The sequence below is a fragment of the Pomacea canaliculata genome, linkage group LG9 (assembly GCF_003073045.1).
Source record: "Pomacea canaliculata isolate SZHN2017 linkage group LG9, ASM307304v1, whole genome shotgun sequence".
NCBI classification, from domain to species: domain Eukaryota; kingdom Metazoa; phylum Mollusca; class Gastropoda; order Architaenioglossa; family Ampullariidae; genus Pomacea; species Pomacea canaliculata.
Window position 1 is genome coordinate 5,871,150 of NC_037598.1, and position 20,515 is coordinate 5,891,664.

Consider the following 20,515-nt stretch of genomic DNA (forward strand, 5'->3'; position numbering starts at 1 on the left):
CCCCAGTAGATAACCTGATTAGCCGCTGTGGGTGCTGACCTAGCTTATTATGAATATACCATAATATCCTAAGACACAGTTGTCAGATTTAGCCACTGGTAAGAGGAAACCAACAAATGTTGACAGGTTTTTATGAAGGCATGACTGACAATATTGACATATTTATGGATACTAGGCCTTTGATATAATGAAAAAAAATCTTCAAATGAAATTTTGTAACCTCAAAAACAATACAGCAATGTTGTATATGTATATACATGCATTTGGATGTGAATACACATACCCTTATTGCCATGTCATGCAGTCCAAGTGTATACACACAAACATGTTCATACAATCAGTTGGTACACAGAGAAAATGATGACACATCTTTTTATTCCAGAGATTGGCTTTTATTTTGTCTGTTTGTCATTAAGTATTGTTGCCAAATGAGTGTCTTAAGACATACACCCAGTAAAAACATCAAAAATTATCTGAAAAGCACTGCAGTTTCAGCAAAAAAGTAGCTAAAACTATCGTGGAAAAGTGTTCATTGTATAAACTCTCGAGACACATGCCTCTGTTTATTGCGGAAACACAAGTGGCTGTCTGATTATGCTTCAGATTCTACTATATAGCCTATATCCTCCTACCATGTCCTTTTTGGAACTCAACATTATTGTAATGACCCTGCTTAACACTGTAACTGTTTAGATATACATAAACAAGATGAACTGATCCATTTTTAGAGCGATTTCCTTTGTCTCTTATTGTCTTCTGATGCTACCTCGCACTGGCCTAAATAAGCCATTTCTCCAGACAAAGAAACCAAAGTAAAATAATATTTATTGGATTACTATTTTCCCCTTGAAAATTCAGTGTACTCTGTCAATATGCAAGCCCTCCAGGGACACAGTTTAACATGCTTACAGCCAGAGCATGCTTAGATTTCCAGCTTAGCAATTAATTTACACAAGATTAAATGCCTAGTTAGGCATGTGGTTAAAACAAAAACAAAAACAAAAAAAAATTATTCATGCAGGCCTTTAGTGACCCGAGCCTGCAAGCTGTACTACACAATCTGGGCAGTTAAGTTTCTCACACACCACCTTCTTTATTTTAAATCATCATGATATACCTTCTAGCTTTATTATATTAAAAACACATGCACACACACATTAGCTGTCTGTTTAACATAATGCAAGATGCTTGAAAAGCCGGAACTGCTGATAAGAATGTCTCAGGTCACTGACTAGTTAGATGCTGGCAAAACCATAAAATGGAGTTGATGAGACCATCAGCTTCTACTTCCACTTCTGAAAGTGGATGGTTGCTGTCGGGGTATGTGAGGCATCTGTTTATGAAAAAAAACAAAAACAAAACATGAAAATTTAGATCAATTTGTGAGCAATTACCTTACAAATTGTATTCATAATGAAAGTCATACTGCCTAATAAACAACTGTCATATCTACATTTCATAAATTCTCTCACACACCCACTGTTACAAATTAAATTTTGTAGCCAGTGTAGAGGCGTGTTGCCCAGCAATAATTGGCAGTGCTATAATGGATATTTCACCCCACACCTGACCTAGCCTGTGTCTGCTGCACTGCTTTGACCTGGCCTATCTAGACTTTTTTGTAAGGCATGCATGCATGTATAACTGACATAAGTCTTGTTAACTAAAATGTCTGGCGCAAGAGAGTGCACGCATAACTGGTAGTTACTAGATTTTCTAGCTTTTCTTTGTAAACTGTATATAAGCCCTGAGATTGTGTGATGAGTTAAGGGACAGAGAAGAGAAGTGAGATATACATAAAGAGACAGAAATGGAGTGAGTATTGTTAGGACTGCGTCGCCTATAGTCAGCATGTGTTGCTGTTGATTGTGTAAGGCATGTGTTGCCTTTAGTCAGCACATTTCTGTTGATTCTGTAAGGCATTTACTGTCTTAAAAACCATCAAATAAATTGTAAATAAAAGAATGTGAGAGTGAATCTGAGAGACTGACAATTAACAACACCCATTCTCTTTTCACATCATAACACAAACACAATTTATTGTATAATTTATATTATTTTTCTGCTCTTATCGTTACTTTTATCTACACCTGTTAATGTGACCAAAGTGACTGTTTCTGTCACACATTTCATGGTGGAGATTTTCAGGACACTCAATGCATTTAAGTCAAGCAGCTAGACGTGTGTAAAGCAAAGTATAACAGACCTGACAGGAACACCATTGGCCTTCAACATCTTCCAATACTCCAGACTCTGAGAGGGTGGAACCCGCAAGTCCTTAAGACCCACCTGAAGTAGAACTGGTGTTTTTACCTGAAATCAATTATTTAAATAAACAAGTGATCAGCAACTAAATTTTAACCAACCATGCAATCAGCTCAAAGAAAGGGAAGCTCTAACTATACCTGTTTAATGCAGCGGACAGGTGAGGCATCCCACATCTTGCTCAAGATTGTAGCATCAACTTGAGTGTCGTACGAAAATGTTTCCCCAACTTCAGTAAACACCCTGAAACAGAGACCTTCCACTAATATCCTTCAATTAAGACATCCGAAGCAGGAAGATCTGTGAGTGAGTAAGCAGGAATGGAAACCAAACTAGGGGAGAATGTGGAGGGAGCAACAGAGAAAGAAGGAATGGAAACCAAGCTAGTGGGGAAAGATGTGGAAGGAGTGGGGGAATAGATGTTTACTGTGGAGCCAGCAGTTGAAAATATATCACTGCCAAGTAGCTGGGCCTGTAAACAAGCATTGGGTAGGAGAATATCAGGCCTATCAATAAAATGGAGAAACAAAGGACACACACATCACAAATACACATACATTTCTCTCTCAATCCCATACACACACAATCACAAGTGCAGCAGATAGATGCAAAATATACACTGCAAGGATTGTTGATTAGGCCATTGAAGGTCGTTTGGTGAAGATCAAAGCAGAATATTTGAAGATGAGAAGAAACAGCTGACAGTGCAGGATTGCAATCTGTACAGAGATTCAAGGTGACAGAAAATATCCTGAATAAATAAAACCCATTAAATCATATCGTTTTTCAGTGTAGTCATAAAGGTCTCTTGTGAATTTCTAGCAAGATAAAGCTTTCAAAAACTCTGGTATAACCCTCATGGTTGGTGGTTAGGAAAAAAGAAGCTCTTATCTCCTATTATAAATAATTAATAAGTCCTACCAGGAAATGATGTCTGTAGTGCCAACCATCGCTGCAATTAAGAAATATTTACAAATAAACATTTGTCCAAAAAGGATTATGTCAAATGTTTTTAACAAACATATGTGGAAGCTATGTATTTCCCTTTCTTTTAGACATCTACTCTGATAATATCATTATCTAAGAACTTACGTGTCTGCAGAGTCACTGGCCCAAACTCTAACTGGAAAAAAACAATTACCAGATCTCCCAGTTTCCAGCTTTGGAGATACTTTTTAGCTTAAATGACAGCATTTATGAATCCCTACATAATTTTGTTGCAAATATATCTAAGTATGTAAAGATTTCTAACTAAAACAGCAAATTTTTTCATTATTAGAAAAACCTCATTGGATGTGTAAAGGATCAAAATAAATTCATTGTGCTTTAAATCTGTTGTCATAACAATAGCGAGAATTGATAGATTGTACTCCTCACATTAACTCAGTGTCTCAAAAGCTGCAACAAATAAAATCTCCAATATCTTATGCAGTCTTTAATCTTCTGCAAAATAAAACATTCTTATCTGATCATATTTAAAACGTTGCCTCAATATTTCAATGTACATGCAAATTAGGTGCAATTTGTTTATCTATCTTAAAACCAATTAAGAAATAAATTAACAATTAAACAAAATCAAGTCATAGGGGCTCACATGTCAAGTTTGTTACTGGGTTTCGGGCACAAGCAGCCTTGAAATAATCCTGCAACAAAAATACACAAGTACACTTTAATTAAAAAATATTTTTGTTAACAGACTGCACAAAAATTACAAACAAATCTTCACTGAAATAAAAGATAATGCATGTATACAAACTCTTAAGAAAGCTTGGCACAAATTAATGACAAGACTCTTTGATCTCTGTCACACACATACTTTCTTACATCTACACATTCTCTTTCTCATCCACACACACTCTCGCTAACATCCACACACACAAATGTATGCACCTATGCATGCATATGCACTTGCACATATATTTTAAGATAATGGTAAAAAAAATTCAGTTTATAATCAAGGAAGATTGTCAGCTGATAATGTCCTCAGAAACTGTACTCACTGGATATTGACCAATTAGATGTGTAGCAAGAAAGCCTCCATGGGACCCTCCACAAACCACGACCTTTGTACCATCTGCCAGTCCCTTTTCTATCACTTCATCAGCTGCACTCTGAATAAGTTTCAGTGGGGTTTTTGAATGCTTTTTTTGTGTTCATTACCAAGCTATTACATGCGAATACATTTAAGCACAAATAAACTGCCATTAAAAACTTGTCCATTATGTACCTACAGCAACATCCACTGTCTACCTACCATTGAATCTTTTAAACGTGTAATAAAAATACATCATTTCTACAAGTATTACTCCTTGCACCTATCAACATAGTTGTCAATAGTTGTGATTATAGTCTATTGACTAGTCTGTCTGCTCATCTTCCACTGCTTATTTATGACACTCTCCATCTTTACTTTTTGTTCCCTGATTCTTCTTTGTGTCTTCTATGTTTGTCTTTTATTACTTGTTGGCATAGCTGTTTCTCTAATTCCTGGAGGTAATTCCAAAACATTCTATTTAAAAAAGTTTATCAAAGTTACCAAGAGACATACCTTACAGTCTTTTACATCCTGATCTCCAATCCTCCCAAGTATAGACAGAATACTGTCTTGTCCAAATCCAAGAGATCCTCGGAAATTCACTGGAAAATTGAGATGATGTTACTAAGAAAACCAGCAAAACAAGTACCTCTCTCTTTTTTCCCCTTTATGCCTATCACATTCTCCCACACAAACATGTGCAAGAAAATCGTGTGTTTCATGCTCACATGCACTTACCCAACAGGACAGCGAAGCCACAGTGGCAATAGACAGCTGGCTGAAAGGCAAAACTACCATCACATACAGAGTGGGGGCCACCTGAAAATACAAAGACACACTACGCTCACACACATATATATATGCTATTTCCGTTCCTGCCCTCCATTATAAAATTAACCAATATTTAGTTGGAGACCAGATGGAAACCAGAAGTGTAATTAATCCCTCTTACTAAGGAACATGCTCACCATGTGGAAAGAGGATCAGGGGAGGTTTTGAGCCGTTGACGCTGCTACCTTTTGGTAAATATAAAATACTCTCATAGTCCAGATTTCCTGTAGAAGATAGAAAAACTAAATAGCTCATACTGTAGTCTACTCTCGCTCTCTCACACATTCACCAGGGCTTCTGCTTACGCAAAAAATTGCGTACAGTACGCATTCAAAGTTCGGAGGACCCCTTCAATTTTCGTCGATGGGGTCCCCTTCAAATTTGGGCGAAGAACAGGGACCCCTTAAAAATCTGAAGAAGGGGTCCCTGGGACCCCAAAGAATTTAGCCTTAGCAGAAGCCCTGATTCACTTACATAAAGCAGAAAAAGACCTCATGTTAGATACACTGTCAGACACTCCAATGTAATGAGGTTAAGGTAAATGTCATCCTGTAACCTTTTGATCATTGGGGAATGAGGTATCAAAGACTACACTTTCCTCAAGACCTGTCTTTTCTGTGAGAGTGGTGCCCATCTGTCCTTTTTCTTGAAACTAAGAAGTCAGAACACTATCCACAACAGCAGTTGACTGGGAGAAGTATGCTTTATTACATGAGAATTGAAGCCAGGATGCATGCATCAAGGTTTTGACATTATTGCTCTAACCATTCCTCTGTCTGCTTTCCAGTTAGAAACCTTGACTGAAAACATTTATTCCTAGCTGACACTCTTTACATATATTTTACAAAGAAAATTTTCAGGACCAAACCAACATTAAATTTCAATAGATGTGAACAAAAACTATCATCTGACAGACAATACCAAGCACATATAAAACTGCTAAACCTAAGTTACTGACCATATTTAGGGTGGACTCTATCTGAAGAAGGTGAATGTTGAATGATCTGCCATTCAAAGCTAGTAATGACTTCTGACTTGTTGTCCAGCCTAAGCCACTGGGAGGAACCAAGGTCAGAGGGAACTAGTGTTCCAAAGATCTGTAAAGAAAGAAAACTTCTCTATGCACTTAATTTTTACAGTATAAAGTTAAGATGCTCATCCATGAAAGGTATTCCTACTTATAATAAGATTCATAGACTTGATGCTGCCCACAAATGAATTCTTAGGAAAAATGGCTGGGAAAGGTTGAATGTTATGTCCCAAGAAAAATTTAGGGTTCATTAGGTCTTACATGATTCAGCATTTCATCTGATAAGATCTAGAATAATAGTTCAACGTTCTTTCTCATGTTGTTAAAGAGAGACAAAAAAATCTTACAAGATATGGTGCTTGATTTGGTGAAGAACATCCTATGACTACATGATTCCCATGGATGTCCAGAACAGTAGAAGACCAGCTTGCTAAGTCTGAATCATATTTGAAAATTAATTTCTTTCCATTAACTATGTTCTCTATACCATAGCTTAACAATTTTTTTTGAAGCCTAACTACAGGTATGATCTTGCATTAAACATTAATTATTCATTCAGGTGAAACTTGAAATGAAATTTCAAGAAAAATTAGTACACTAATTACATTTTACAACACATAATAATCCAATTGTTTAAGATTACAAGATACAACATAACTTTATTTTATAACTAAAAACGTTTAGCTAACCTGGACGAACTCTAACAACACTTTTTGTTTGTGTGTTGACCACAACAACCTCTGACCGAGACCCCCAGAAAGTGTTGAGCACCAGGTGAATGCTGTCTGACAGCCAAGTGTGCACAGGTACTGACCATGTGAACAGGCCAGGAAATTCTTCTTCTGCAATACATAAAAGAACACAACTCAATGCATTGTTATTGTTATTGATGCAATATTCTCCTTTCTATGTTGCAACATACATATATGCATGCACACACACAAGCATATGTTTACACACATACACAGACTCAACCAAACCTACCTTTGGCACTGTTGACAATATCAAGAATAGGCTTGAGTCCATCATGTCTCCTTTCCCACTCGCACTGCCAGCAGGAAATTTACACTTAAAAGTTGTAAAGAGAACTGTCAATTTAAAAAGAAGTAAGGAATAATAAATAAAGCATACATTCTCACACAGTGTTGACAGGAATCTGGTGGAAAGACACAGAAAGCTAAGGGAAGGAGACAGAATGTGCTGATACACAGACTGGTGGAAATAGAATATAAGGAAGAGAACTCAACTCACCATCATAAGTCTGCTGCACATATTGTGTGGTCCTGAATCAAGTGTGTCTAAGTAAACCAGCCATCGATCATCAGGACTGAATCTAGGAAACCTGACTGCACGACCATCTTCGCTGATTTTTTCTGCAAAAAAAAATTACTAAAAAAATGACCATCACTGAAGACAATAAAAGGGTAGATTATACTAAAAAAAAATATAGCTCAAACAGTCTTAGTTACAGCAAAATCAGACTGAGTTAGGGTAAGGAAATACAGGAACTTTGTATGGCCTAAGTTCATGAAACATTATAGCTCCCTAATAATTGTGACTGTACATGCCTTTAAAGGCATTCCGTGTAACTTTAAAAAAAAACTAATAAAGGCTTCCAAAGCTTTCCATGTATTTAAAGTATGTTAGAATGATTTTAATTCTTTTATTCTAGAAATGACAACAAAGAAAAAAACCACATTATACCTATTTTATTTTTCTGAATATCAAGATGGTAGACAAAGCTCCTGTGGGAAAAAAATGCTTTCAGTATCAGTTCCACCATGGTTTCATGCGAGGACAAAATACTGTTTTTAAATGACATGCATTTCTTAATACAATCTTTTCAATTATTAAATATTAATTATATCCAACTTCCTTTCTTACGGAGTGACTATGACATTCTTTTTTATCAATTTTCATCATTCTAGATCAAGTTGATAAAAAAAACTTGTTTACTAAGCATAAATAACCACAAGTAGAGGGAGCATGAGAAATATCTACCACATCCAAGGAAGGTAACAACTTACCCACTTCCAGCTCAGGAAGGTAGTGACAAAAAATAATGATAACAATGTGAAATTCTCATGAGGCTCGGTAACTGGAATGAGTACATTTCAAGCCCTTTAATAAGGATCTATTGGAGGGCAAGTCTGGTGCCACCAGCCATGGCAATTTCAGCCAAGTTATTGCAATTGAGTAGCTTGTAGCTGAATCTCTTGGAATACAAGACAAGGACAAGATGAAGGTGTTCATAACTCCATGGTGACACGTGACTAGTAATTGCTCAAAGACTCATTTCATCCACAGAGCTACCCTCAGCAAGGGAAAAATGGTCCTGCTGTCTTGCAAGCAATCTTGAGAAAGATAAAGGCTAAGGGAGTAAACCCCTACAGAAAACGTGTATGTTAACAAGGTACTAGGCGAAAGCTTTCTCCAATGAACATACTGGACAAAGACCAGCATTCTCGTGTTTACGACCAAGGCAACCTTTTAAGTGAGGGGGCATTGGCTGTGGTGTGGCTTGGAGATAAGATGAGCATTGCCAAGCCCAAAGACAGGACTATGCTGAGGCAAAGCAAATGTAACATCAAGACTGGTCAAGGCCTAGATTACCTACAACGGTGCCCTCCTCTGACACATTCCAGGAAGAGGCAAGCAAAAAGTATGAGACTGGAGCAAAACCCTCAATAACTGCGATATAGGAAGGAGTGACAATCAGCATATAGAACATCTGCACATTGCATTAATGTTGAAAAGTACACAAACTCATGCGCAAACTGAACAATACAACTGGGACCTCGTGGGACTGGCAGAAATTAGATGGACCAGCTCTGGAGAGATAGCAACAGATGAAGACCACAAACTCTGGTACAGCAAGGAAGAAACTAAACAAGAACGTTGCACTGGCTTCCTCATACACAGAGAAGTGATCGAAGAAGTCCTCAGATATAAAGAATCAGCAACTCTGAAGCAGCTGATGACAGCAAGGTCAACAGTGATATTAGGATAACAATGAAGGAAACTATGGAAAATTGGGCCAAGAAGAAATGCCGTTAGACAGGTGAAGGGATGGAATGGTCTGACAACAAATTTTTATTAGTTTAGAGCATTTGTGTTTGCTTCTTTTTCTTCTTAAGATTCAGCACTCCTTTAAATAACAATAACAATTTAAATATAAACACACAAAGATAACTCAGAGCTTTGGGGAGGAAGGTAAACAGTAAAGCTTTTAGCTTACCTTCTTTGTACACAGTGCTTTAAACCAAGCCGATAAGGTTCATGGATCCAGCCAATGAACACCACACCAGCATCATCAGGTGCCCACACAGCCTGTGAGTTAATTTTTTGGACATGCTTAAAAACTAATATATTGGCTCAAAACAAATTTAAATTACACGTGATTATACAGTTTACTAGGTGTTGGGATGAGTGTCTCTAATCTCTGATACAGAAAACACAATATTTTTGCACTTACTCATGTGTAGTAAATGCTAGTTGGTATATGCCATTAGATAATGTGAGGCCTGGTATGCCATAGTAATGTGACTTTATACTTTTCTCACCTGGCCAGGTGACACGTTTTCTGGCACACTTTCAAGGACACTGACCGTGCCTGTTTCAACATCCATGACACAAAGTACTGTTGAGCTCTGTTCTGTAATTTGCTCACCCCAGTTTTGGTAGTACAGGAATTCATCACCCTGAAGAGACAAAAATTTATTTTTTAAATGTGAATAAAAATATATTTTTATTTGTTCAAGCAATTAAATAATAATCATCCAGTACAATTTTATTAAACATGTTCATTGTACTTTATAATTCTAAAATTGAAACACAGACAACACAAACTGGATTGCTATTGTCACTGTCATTGCTAAGTGTGTGAAGATTACATCTAGCAAGAAGTGTGCTAATGCTGAGATTTAATGGAACACAAGTTATTTGCATCTCTTCCAAGAAACTTGCTTCAGAAATGAAATATAACACGAGTTAGAATTATTGCTAAGAGCAATACTAATCACATCACAGGTGTAGGAAAGTGCAATTTACTGATGAGTCAAGAAAACAGAATATGAAAAATATTTTTGTTCTAAGCCAAAATAGGAGAGACAGGGGAGGAAGCATAGCCTCGTGGTTATGACTTTAGGACACTTTATCAGTTTTTTTTTTCACCTTAAACAAAACAAAAAAAAAATGCATGTAGATATCTTATGTTTAGCTTATGTGCTTCAGAAATTGTAGCATATTTTTGCAAAGAATGCTATAATAAAATAAAATACCCTAGCAGTTTCTTTTTCCTTAGATTCAGTACTTTCAGAAAAAGGCTTGCTATCAAAGAAACTGCTAGCTTTAGGCCTCTTCTTCTCTGCCACATACAGTACATGGCCTTCTGCTCGTGACCACTGGAAACTTCCGAAATGCCCTGAAAAGGGAATAAGATTCACAAGGTGTTTATTACAGCAATCACTTTTCTTAAAAAGCCATCCAGCTGCAGAAGCCCAGTCCCACTATCTATGAGTGTGCATGTGTGTGAGAGAGGGAGAATTGATCTATTCTTTAATGATTCAGGCTTCTAGCCCATTTTCATAGGGGGGACAGCGAGATATTACACAATATTTAAGCCTTCACTCAGGCATGTATACCCACGGTATAAATACAAGCACGACTCAAACTATTAGAGTCATGTATATGTATGGATAGATATGCAACAAGCCAATACATAATACACAATACTGAGAGAGAGACTGAGTAAATGTGTACATAATCATTTGTTGCTTCCCAGGTTCATAGCCTGTTACTAGGGTGATATTTAACTGCACTATTAGTCTAATTACTATTCTACTTTAGCAACAAATTTTTAAGGCCTGCTAGACAACAAAAGAAACTGCAGTACAAAAAATACATCATGACAGATCGAATAACAAAGATAATAAAACAATATCATCTTATTACACCCCAAAGTAAACATCAATCAAGCTGTAGAACAGCAATATCTAATCATGCAAAGTCATACCATCATCACTAATGATTTTTCCATGTTTCTCCAGTCCCTCAACATTAATGGTTTTCACTTTCTGAACAGCATTCCAAATCTGCAAATGATGCATTCATCCCAACATGCTTATAAATTTACATAGAATGTAACTTCAATACTTAGAAACATGCAACATCAAAAAAAATAAATAAGATTTCCATATTAAATCTTCATTCCCCCATACAGAGTCAATTACATTTCCCAATGTTTCAGTCCCTCGAGGACACATTAATTCTGCTCCCTTTCAGCAGACTGCACTTCTTTCACTAATGAACTGTCCTACTTAAGTTTTCACTGGGGGGGGGGGATTGGAAATCATTTAACCTAACTCGTTAGACTCAGGCCTTCTAATGCACAATTTTGACAACTACTGTGTTAAAGTATATGATAACTATAGCCTCGTACTGTATGCAGATCTAGATAGAATCTTTATACTTTCTTTCTTTACTTAATACCATGAGGTTTATGGTAAGGATCTTTCATTATAGCTGGAGATAATCTATAAATCTGAGGTGCTTACTTTTCCCTTAATCAAGCCCTGTATCAGTTGCAATGTTTAAAGAAGTCTACATTACCAGAAGATAAACTAATGCATATATCAGGGTCAAATGACCATTTTACATCATATATTTTATATCATCTTGCACCTTAACTTTTGTCTTCTTAGAAGAGATTGACAGGTACCATCTAGTTTGACATATCGGTTAAATGTAAGATTTGATGTTTTCTTTTTATTTTAAAATCTGAGGAGAAAAATGGTTGCATTGCATCTCCCTTTACACAACAATTACCTCCAAATATTGTTTATCGTCCCCTTTCTTATCTTTCTGCTTCCTTAGAATAGCTCTGTATTTTCCAGACGGTGAAGCTACATTCCAAACTCTGAAACATAATCAAGCAATAATGGGATTTTAGTTCATATAGTTCGCATGCAATAACTGAGGCTACAACATCATATCTTGTTGTAAAAGTCGACCATTCAGTGACAAAATAAAATCAAATAAAAAAATAAAACCCAAAGACAATTCAGTTATCATCTGCATGTAAAACTTTCTATCTTACAGCTTCTTTCATAACTTTTGAAAAATATTAGGGGTTTTTTTTCCAACATACTGGTGATTGATTTCCTGTGGTGAAAAGCATAACACCCCAACATTGTTTGCAACATCCAAGACATATGTTCTCCCAAAAGTCAGTTATCATCTGCATGCAAGATTTTCTATCTTAGAGCCTATTTCGTAACTTTTGAAAAATATTGGGTTTTTTCCAACATACTGGTTATTGATTTCCTGTGGTGAAGAGCATGACACCACAACATTTTTTGCAGCATCCAAAACATATGTTCTCCCAAAAGAAGTTTTTTCCTTCCGATCAATGTCTCGCTGACTCCACATGGACTGAACGCTGATGATGTTTTCATTTTCCTCTGCCCTGATACTAGCAGATGTGACCTCTGGAAGTTGTGTGAAGTATCTGTAGGCTTCCACAATGGTTTCGTAGGAGACTGACTAAAGAACAAACATAATTACTATTTGAGTAAGGAATGACTTTAGTTCACAAACTGCAGGCGAACATGGCACAATGTTCAGCTTGGCTCTTCTTCTTCCCCCCTCCTTTTTTGTGTTTGTAAATATCAAATAATTCTCAAACTGTATCACTGTTTAATTTCAGCGTATGCTGACAAATAAGGGCTTCAATGCATTCACTTTAGAATGCACCCCAAATCCTTTCATTTGTTCCAGTTCTTCAGGCTTTGTTTTGTGAAGACAGGAAAGAACTGTTCTTGTTAAAGTAACAGAAATATAATTTAATACTAAGCTTGCCTGATATAACTGACTTTGTCATGTGCTGCAATTACTCGGTGTGGGGTGTTCTAAGAAATGATATAATTTTTTAACATTGAAACTTCTCTAAATCCTCGCACATAAAAACATGCAATCTAGTTAAGCATGACGGATAAAAGTTTTAAAATTACTATTGCAACATTCATGGCATGCAATTAATAAAGAATAATTATTATCTGCTCAGTGTACAGTGCAAATAATGCGAAGTCACGGTCAGGGCACTTCATAGTGCACATAAGATGCTCCGATTTTTTTCTTCTGTTTGATACGTTCAATACACAAGAATAGTCTGTAAGGCTTTGAATTTAACATTTACGGTGAAAAGTAGAGTTTTTATATTAACAATTTTAAAAAAAATCTGATACCTGGAGATCTACCATGTTGAAATAATACCAATATTATTAGTTCCTGATAATACCAATTGCTTTTTAGGTCAGTGCAGTGAACTTTCACCTTTGCGATCAATACAAAGAATGGAACGTAAACGACATGCAACAAAAGATGTAAATAACTCCAAACAAATGAAAAACTCTTAAAGAACAACAGAGACAAATTTGGAGAAATCTTTTCCTACAGTCAAGCTGTTTCGTGCTTCATCGCTGAACCCGAGCATAGTTTTTGCTACCGAAAATGATTATCGTTGTCTCTGACCAACAGGTTAATTTTATCGAATGATTTTGTAACTGCTTGATGATGATGATGACGTTTTATAATGCGCCAGTTTCCAGTGATCCCACTGCTTCCTAAAGTTCAGGCTTTCAAGTGTCCACTATTTTTTTATTTCCAAATGACGAGCAAGTGAAAAAAACTTTGAGTGGTACAAATTCGCTTAATTGAGTTTATTTGTGCATGAAGCATATGATTAGATAGTTGATTCCTTGCTCCTTTGAGGAACAATTCATAAATGCCATAAACTCCATTAGGATGTATATGTATTAATGAACTTTCACTGCACAAACAGAAAATCATGCTTTAGTGACATTTAGGAATTTTTTAATTATAAAATTTTATATTCTACTGATGCCAAACAAATGGTTTACATGTTTGACAGTGGAATAGCACCTAAGTACAAAAAGGTGGATTGTGATGACTTGGAAGACAGTAGTTCAGGCAGGTTGAGATTATACACAACGATGTTTACACAGTATGGTGAAACTACTGTTTGACCAAACAGAGCAGGCTAATTTTTAAGTAGATAATTTTATACAACCCGGCCGCTAATGATGATATAAATATCAAAATGGCCCTTGGAGGAAAAAAAAAACCGTACCCCAACCCTGATCTAAAACCTTGATAGGTAAGAAAGCATAGTTTTATAGGTGACATTTTTTGAGTATGCAACACTTTCATTGAGCTTTTCTACCTTTCTTCCTTCTGCATATACTTTAATGATATATTATTTGCTTGACCACCATTGTTTTGTATTTGACTGGTTTGTTTCTTAAATTTCTTGCTGTGATATGGTGTTTACAGCTGACATGCTGTCAAAAAACAGCAACTGATCCTTTCATTTTAATATGTTTGCTATTCATAATATTTTAGAATCAGAATAGTCAATTTACAAACTTTATCATTCTCTCTCTTTCATGCTTCTCTCGTGTAAATTTAATGCAAGCATTAACAACAGGTTTTAACTTTATTAATTTAAATATAGTATAAACACAGAGTACAATTCATTGTGGACAAGGAGCTAACTTTAACAAAAGAACTTAGTCTGGATGAGAGGAGGTAGGAAGAGGAATCATGATGGCTTTGATTTTGTCATCACCCATGCTTTGCCATCTGGCAGAAAGCATTTGGGACATAATGACAGCTGCTTCCAAAAGTTCTGGGGTAAAGTTGTTGGTTATCTGTTCTGCATTTATTTGTACACAATAGTATGTTCCACTTGGTGTGTATTTGTAAATGATATAGTTCTGTTCTTTAGCCAAACGAGGCAAAGTTCTTCTTCTCCAGTTTGCACACAACATCTTTACTTGAGTTCTTTTCAGCCTAGTCTCCCTGCAAATCTCTTTAACCACCGAGTCCTCCAGATAAGGATGTCCAGTTTCTTCAACTGCTTTTGTTAAGGCATGGCCCACCATATTGTGGATGCTCTTGTCCAAGTCTGAAATATGCCATAAGCAAATGTTACTAATACCTGACCTTCTACCAACAAATTTACCTACAGACATGAAGCTTAGCAAAGCTATAATAAATTTACTAAAATACTTTGACAATGTACTTAAAAGGATGTGCAAGATAAGAATTGTAGGTTAGAAATATATTTCGTGTCACTTAACTGCCCTTTTCAAATACTTTATTTGAATGAAAAGGTCAAATCTGTCACAAAGGAGTGATAAATAACATAGCACTAATTAAACTAGCTAGCAAACAAATGATATGAAAAAATTTAATATTGCTGATATATCAATATATATACATGAAACAACCAAATATAGATGAACGAGTCCTGTCCAAATTACAGAAATTTATGTAGAAATGCTCTACACCTAAATATTTAAACTTCGCTTTTTCCTTTAAAGCTTTACTACTTGATATATTCTAATAATTGAAACCAAGCTTTCCAGCTACATTGCAAATGCCAGTTTTTTTTTTTTTTGTTTTTTTTTTAATTCCCCACAATCATCTTAAAGCAAGAAGTGGAGATGCAGCCATTAAGATTTCTAATCTTAAAGATCTTCAATCTTGCGCGATGAAACAGATCGTACCTGCTTCAGAGTATAAAGCAGCTTTTGCAACTATATACCCATAACGGTTGTCTGTTGTTGGCACACTTGAGTCGAAAGTGCTATCACCACTGGATGACGATTTTCGTCGTTTTCTTCTTTTAAAAGCTTCCAATTCAGCGTTTGAGACAACTGCTGGGATTGGATCAGGATATTCAGCTGTCGGTCCTTTGCCTCCAACGAAATGTTTGGTGCATATATAAGTGTTTCTGTTTACATTTTTAACCACGAAGGCGTGCTTTCCTGTGGTAGGTCGGCCACATGCCGTAACCCACTTTTCACACTTGGAATAGTCAACGTTAGGTTGAGGAAAATATATAAACTCCACACCTTGCATGTGAGGTCTGTCTTTATACCTAGAGTCGCTGTTACAAATTCCGTAACAGCAATGTTTGTTCACCATTGTTAAGGTAAATGTTCCCAAAGAAAATTTTCTACGTGTGTGCTGTTTGCCCGAAACCGGAAGTTACCTTCAAGCAACTGTCAAGGTCGACTGTCGTGACACTGACCCAGTCTCGAGGACCCATGCGGAAAGTAGATTAAAACAACAATAAATAATATATCCTGAGAAATATTACACAAGAATAATACCAACATTATTATTTTAACCCATGGTTATATTACTGCCTTTCTGTAAATGTTGCGGTTTTCTCTAACGAGTGAACTATTTTTGTCATTAGGAAAAGTAATGATTCCCCATGCGCCACACACGAACAAAGTTCCCGACGGTATCGACGCTGTTCAGTCTCCCGGATGTTGTGATCCGACACGCAGCTGATTATAATTCGTCTTTGTTAATAAAACTTGTTTATTGACCAACTTTCTACGTATATTGAATCGAAAGTAATCGTCAATCTCATTTATAGCGACCACATGCTCAAATAAAGCTGACTATAAATAGTGTGGAAAGTGGACACAATTAACTTTTGTGGCTGACAAACTTCGGGCTAATATACATGTACCTTGAGTGATTTTTCAAGCCTTCTATAAATTATAATATTATTTATGGAATAAGAAAGCTTTTCAAAATCTTTAAAAGCGACCGATGGTCAAGCTAAAGTAGACATCTTAAGATATGCTGAGTAGATATGATTTTAACGTTAATGATATAAAACCTCTTTCGCCAGTGTGTTGTTTACGGAATATGAATGAAAATATTCAAAAACACGCTGTGACTGGAAAGTTTCAAACGTTAGTGGCTAGAAATTTCTTTAACTTTTAACAGCTGAAAAAAAAAAACCCATCAGCTCGTTGTCTTTATCACAATTTTTACTATAATGTCAATCACATTTTGAATATTAATAGTTTATATAAAGAAAAAGAAACTCACTTCTTCATGTATTTTTTTGGTTTTTCCGACAATTATTGCAAAGTTACGGCTGCAGGCATTACTAATGATTTTTATATGATATTGGTTTACTTATTTGACACGAAAGTGTCTCCACCTAGAAGTGATTATTCGCACTATGGAAAATGTGGATGGTGAGGTTAGGATGTGGGTGGGTCGATGGAAGCGAAGATGTCTCCTGGCCACTCATGCGTACCGAAATAGCAACGCGTGCCAAGTGGACATTTGCTAATGACCCATGTAACCAGTTGTCACGTGGTATTCGCCGCTTGGCCAGCCAATGAAAACAAGCGTGCGAGCTACAAATTTTGAAAGGGGTTGTCAGAAGATCATTCCCTGGTCAGTCTTATCATCTTTACGAAAGCATTCACACAATTCCAGGAGCGATTATGAAGAACCTGCCGAAAAAAGCAAAAACTACAAGAAGAAGTGAGTTTCGTTTTCTTTCTCTTTATATAAACTATTAATATTCAAAATGTGGTGGACATTATAGGAAAAATTGTGAGAAAGACAACCAGTTGCCACTAAGTTCTTTTTTCAGTTGTTAAAAGTGAAAGAAATCGTTAGCCACTAAGGTTTGTGACTTTCTAGCCACTTTAAAAAAAATATTTTCATTTATATTCCGTATGCAACACAATGGCGAAAGAGGTTTTATATCATTAAAGTTAAAATCGCAAAGCAGACTTGGAAAAGAACCGTGGAAAGCGAGGCAAAGAACATTGTAATCACGTGGGCCAAACTAATGGGGCTGCCCTAAACAGGGTCTGCTGGCGCGCTGTTGTCTCGTCCCTATTCTCCTCAAAGGAGCAACAAGCAATAAACTAACTAAAGTTAAAATCAACTCCACTCAACATCTTAAGGTGTCTACTTTAGCTTGACCACCGGTCGCTTTTAAAGATTTTGAAAAGCTTTCTATAAATAATATTATATAGAAGGCTGGAAAAAATCATTCAAGGTATATGTATTAGCCCGAAGTTTGTCAGCACCAAAAGTTTTGTCCACTTTCCACCTAATGACCCCTCACAATTTATAGGCTGATGTAGTAAAAAAAAAAAAACGTGCAAGATCGTCGTTTAGTTGCCGAATAAATAAGTCGCTAAATAAAAACATTTTGTTATGCCGGCAGCCAACGTAGAAATAATCTACAGTTGTGCACAGTGGAATAGAAATGTCAATGTGATGTCACGTTACGTAAGGTGTGGTCAATGCTACTGGCCATCTCACACAAGGTGTGCTTCATTATTGTGTATATGAATTAATTTCCTCCAAAACAATTATGTTAGGACAGGGCGATTGTCATTAGATTGCTAAGTATGCACTGTCAAGGTCGATAACGAGAGAGGTGATATGCAAATTACTGGCAAGGCTTCGCACGGTAGAAAAGACTAAAGAATCACCCAGGGTGGGCACGACGGAGGTAAGGTGAAGCACGAATGGCTACACGCATGACCTGCTACCCGCAGGTGACCCTGGCGACAAGGGAGATTACGTCAGTGGGAAAGGACCTGTCCTGGGGCAGCAACATTGTGTAAGCCTGTGGTCGGCGGTGATGACCTAACTACGACACCCCCTACTGGGTCGCCACCCAGGCTGGACTGACGCTGCTGGAGCAGTCATGCGCGACTGAGTTCGGCAATCGGACAGCGTCACCCAAGGATGGGCACTAACGACACTCCATTTTAAATGAACCCACTCTCGACTTTTGTAACAAAACTGTTGCACATATTTTATTACAATGTGTGAGCAATAAAGTCCAACGGCGCTTTTTCTAAAGTCTATTGCAATCGACCAACACTCGCACATGTAATGGTCACAATGGCGTTACATGGAATAAGGCTCCCAGTGACTAGGGCTGATACACAAGTACGGACCCTGTAAGGATTTTTCACACAATTGTAAGCACACGAACGATCATATCGATGCTTCAGTCTTTTAAATGGTCATTGTTGTTGCTTAGTAAAGCTAAAAATAACAACTGGCTGCAGAGGAAAGAAATGCAGTTAAAATTCTTAGACCGGTTACCTGACTCCAAGAAGTGTGTACTTATTTCCGAGCCGAATGGCAGTCTCACCCCTTCAAAACCACTATTCACCTGTCATCTTCCGGCTCGTAGTTTCATTCTCGCTTAGCTTAAATGTCCAGACCTCGCTATCCCTGCTTAGTTAGTTCATTTTTAACTACAATTCTCGTCTCGCACATCCTTATAAATAGATTGTCAAAATATTTTAGTAAAATTATTTTAGCTTTGCTGAACTTCAGGTCTATATATAAATTTGCTGGTAGATGGTAACATTCGCTTCTCTCATATTTCAGACTTTGACAAGAGCGTCCATGTGATGGTAGACCACGCCTTAATAAAAGCAATTATACTAACTGGACATCCTTATCTGGAGAGCACGGCGGTCGAGGAGATTTGCAGGGAGACTGGACTGCAAAAAAGTCAAGTAAAGATGTTGTGTGTAAACTGGAGAAGAAGAACTTTGCCTCGTTTCGCAAAAGAACAGAATTTTATCATTTATCAATACAAACAAAGTTTAACATACTATTGTGTACGAATAAATGCAGAACAGATAACCAACAGCTTTACTCCTGAACTTAGGGAAGCAGCTGTCATCATGTCGCAAATGCTTTCTGCCAGATGGCGAAACAAGAATGATAAAACTATGAAGGCCATCATGATTCCTTTACCTAAATCAGACAGCCATCACTAAGTTCTTTTTTCAAAGTTTGGTCCTTGTCTACGACTGAGTGTGTGTAATCATAATACTCTTTCTTTATACTACATCTAAATGAACACAGTTAAAAACTGTTGTTGATGCCTGCATAAAATTAGCAGCCTTTTCTGGAGGACAGTGGATGGAGATACCTTATCTCACTCAAGGATAAAATATTTTCGAGGAAGGTTTCCACTACGATCTGAACATCATGTAAAATAGTTTGCTTCCATATGTTTGATGCTTTTTTCACATATTTATGTTGGTCATAAATCAGCATTAGCGGTGTCAGCATTCATGATCACAAGCTTAGATTGTATTAGATATTATATAGTGAACATTTTCTCCAAAATGATGCATGATTTCCTCTAGCAAAACAAAACCATAACTGCTTCGCCGTGAGCTATACTTGTGCAATGGGGGTAAATATAAAAAAGAGAAAAAGAAACTGCCTACGTGTGCATGTATACACAAATTTGTTGTTGTTGTTGTTGTTGTTGTTGTTGAAATAGTTATTTTATGAAAGAAGTATGTACATTTTTGCAGCTACTTTCAGCTATGGAGTCGTTTTATTTTTGCTTATAATAAAGTGGAATATCAAAAGTTTTGTTGTTTTCTGTGATAAAAGAAGGGATAGGAAACTCTTTGGTGGTCCCGTGTAGCTCAGCGAGGGATGACACTCCA

The 20,515-nt window shown here is 36.7% G+C and overlaps 2 protein-coding genes across 5 annotated transcripts; both read right to left on the reverse strand.

Moving 5' to 3' along the window:
- Positions 1-370: 370 nt before the first annotated feature.
- On the reverse strand, positions 371-13,504 carry LOC112572415 (acylamino-acid-releasing enzyme-like). Of its 4 annotated transcripts, none has more exons than XM_025252085.1 (22): positions 13,406-13,504; positions 12,472-12,704; positions 11,988-12,078; positions 11,176-11,254; positions 10,442-10,584; positions 9,725-9,862; positions 9,400-9,491; positions 7,866-7,906; positions 7,413-7,534; positions 7,146-7,209; positions 6,851-7,003; positions 6,509-6,597; positions 6,090-6,228; positions 5,269-5,355; positions 5,039-5,119; positions 4,814-4,902; positions 4,266-4,376; positions 3,860-3,908; positions 3,187-3,217; positions 2,406-2,508; positions 2,207-2,313; positions 371-1,333 (listed from the first exon to the last, which is right to left on the reverse strand). In XM_025252085.1, the coding sequence occupies exons 1-22, from the start codon at positions 13,418-13,420 to the stop codon at positions 1,225-1,227; spliced, it is 2,166 nt and encodes a 721-aa protein (XP_025107870.1). In that variant the 5' UTR covers positions 13,421-13,504; the 3' UTR covers positions 371-1,224. The 4 variants fall into 4 exon arrangements, 3 of the variants coding, with proteins under 3 accessions (XP_025107870.1, XP_025107872.1, XP_025107873.1); XM_025252087.1 differs by lacking the exon at positions 3,187-3,217 and adding an exon at positions 3,358-3,388; XR_003100990.1 differs by lacking the exon at positions 371-1,333 and adding an exon at positions 3,358-3,388.
- A 1,165-nt stretch (positions 13,505-14,669) lies between these two features.
- Positions 14,670-16,731, reverse strand: LOC112572510. The gene is made up of 2 exons (XM_025252222.1): positions 15,752-16,731; positions 14,670-15,147 (listed from the first exon to the last, which is right to left on the reverse strand). Exons 1-2 carry the CDS (start codon positions 16,170-16,172, stop codon positions 14,750-14,752), a joined length of 819 nt encoding a protein of 272 aa, XP_025108007.1. The 5' UTR covers positions 16,173-16,731; the 3' UTR covers positions 14,670-14,749.
- Positions 16,732-20,515: the final 3,784 nt, after the last annotated feature.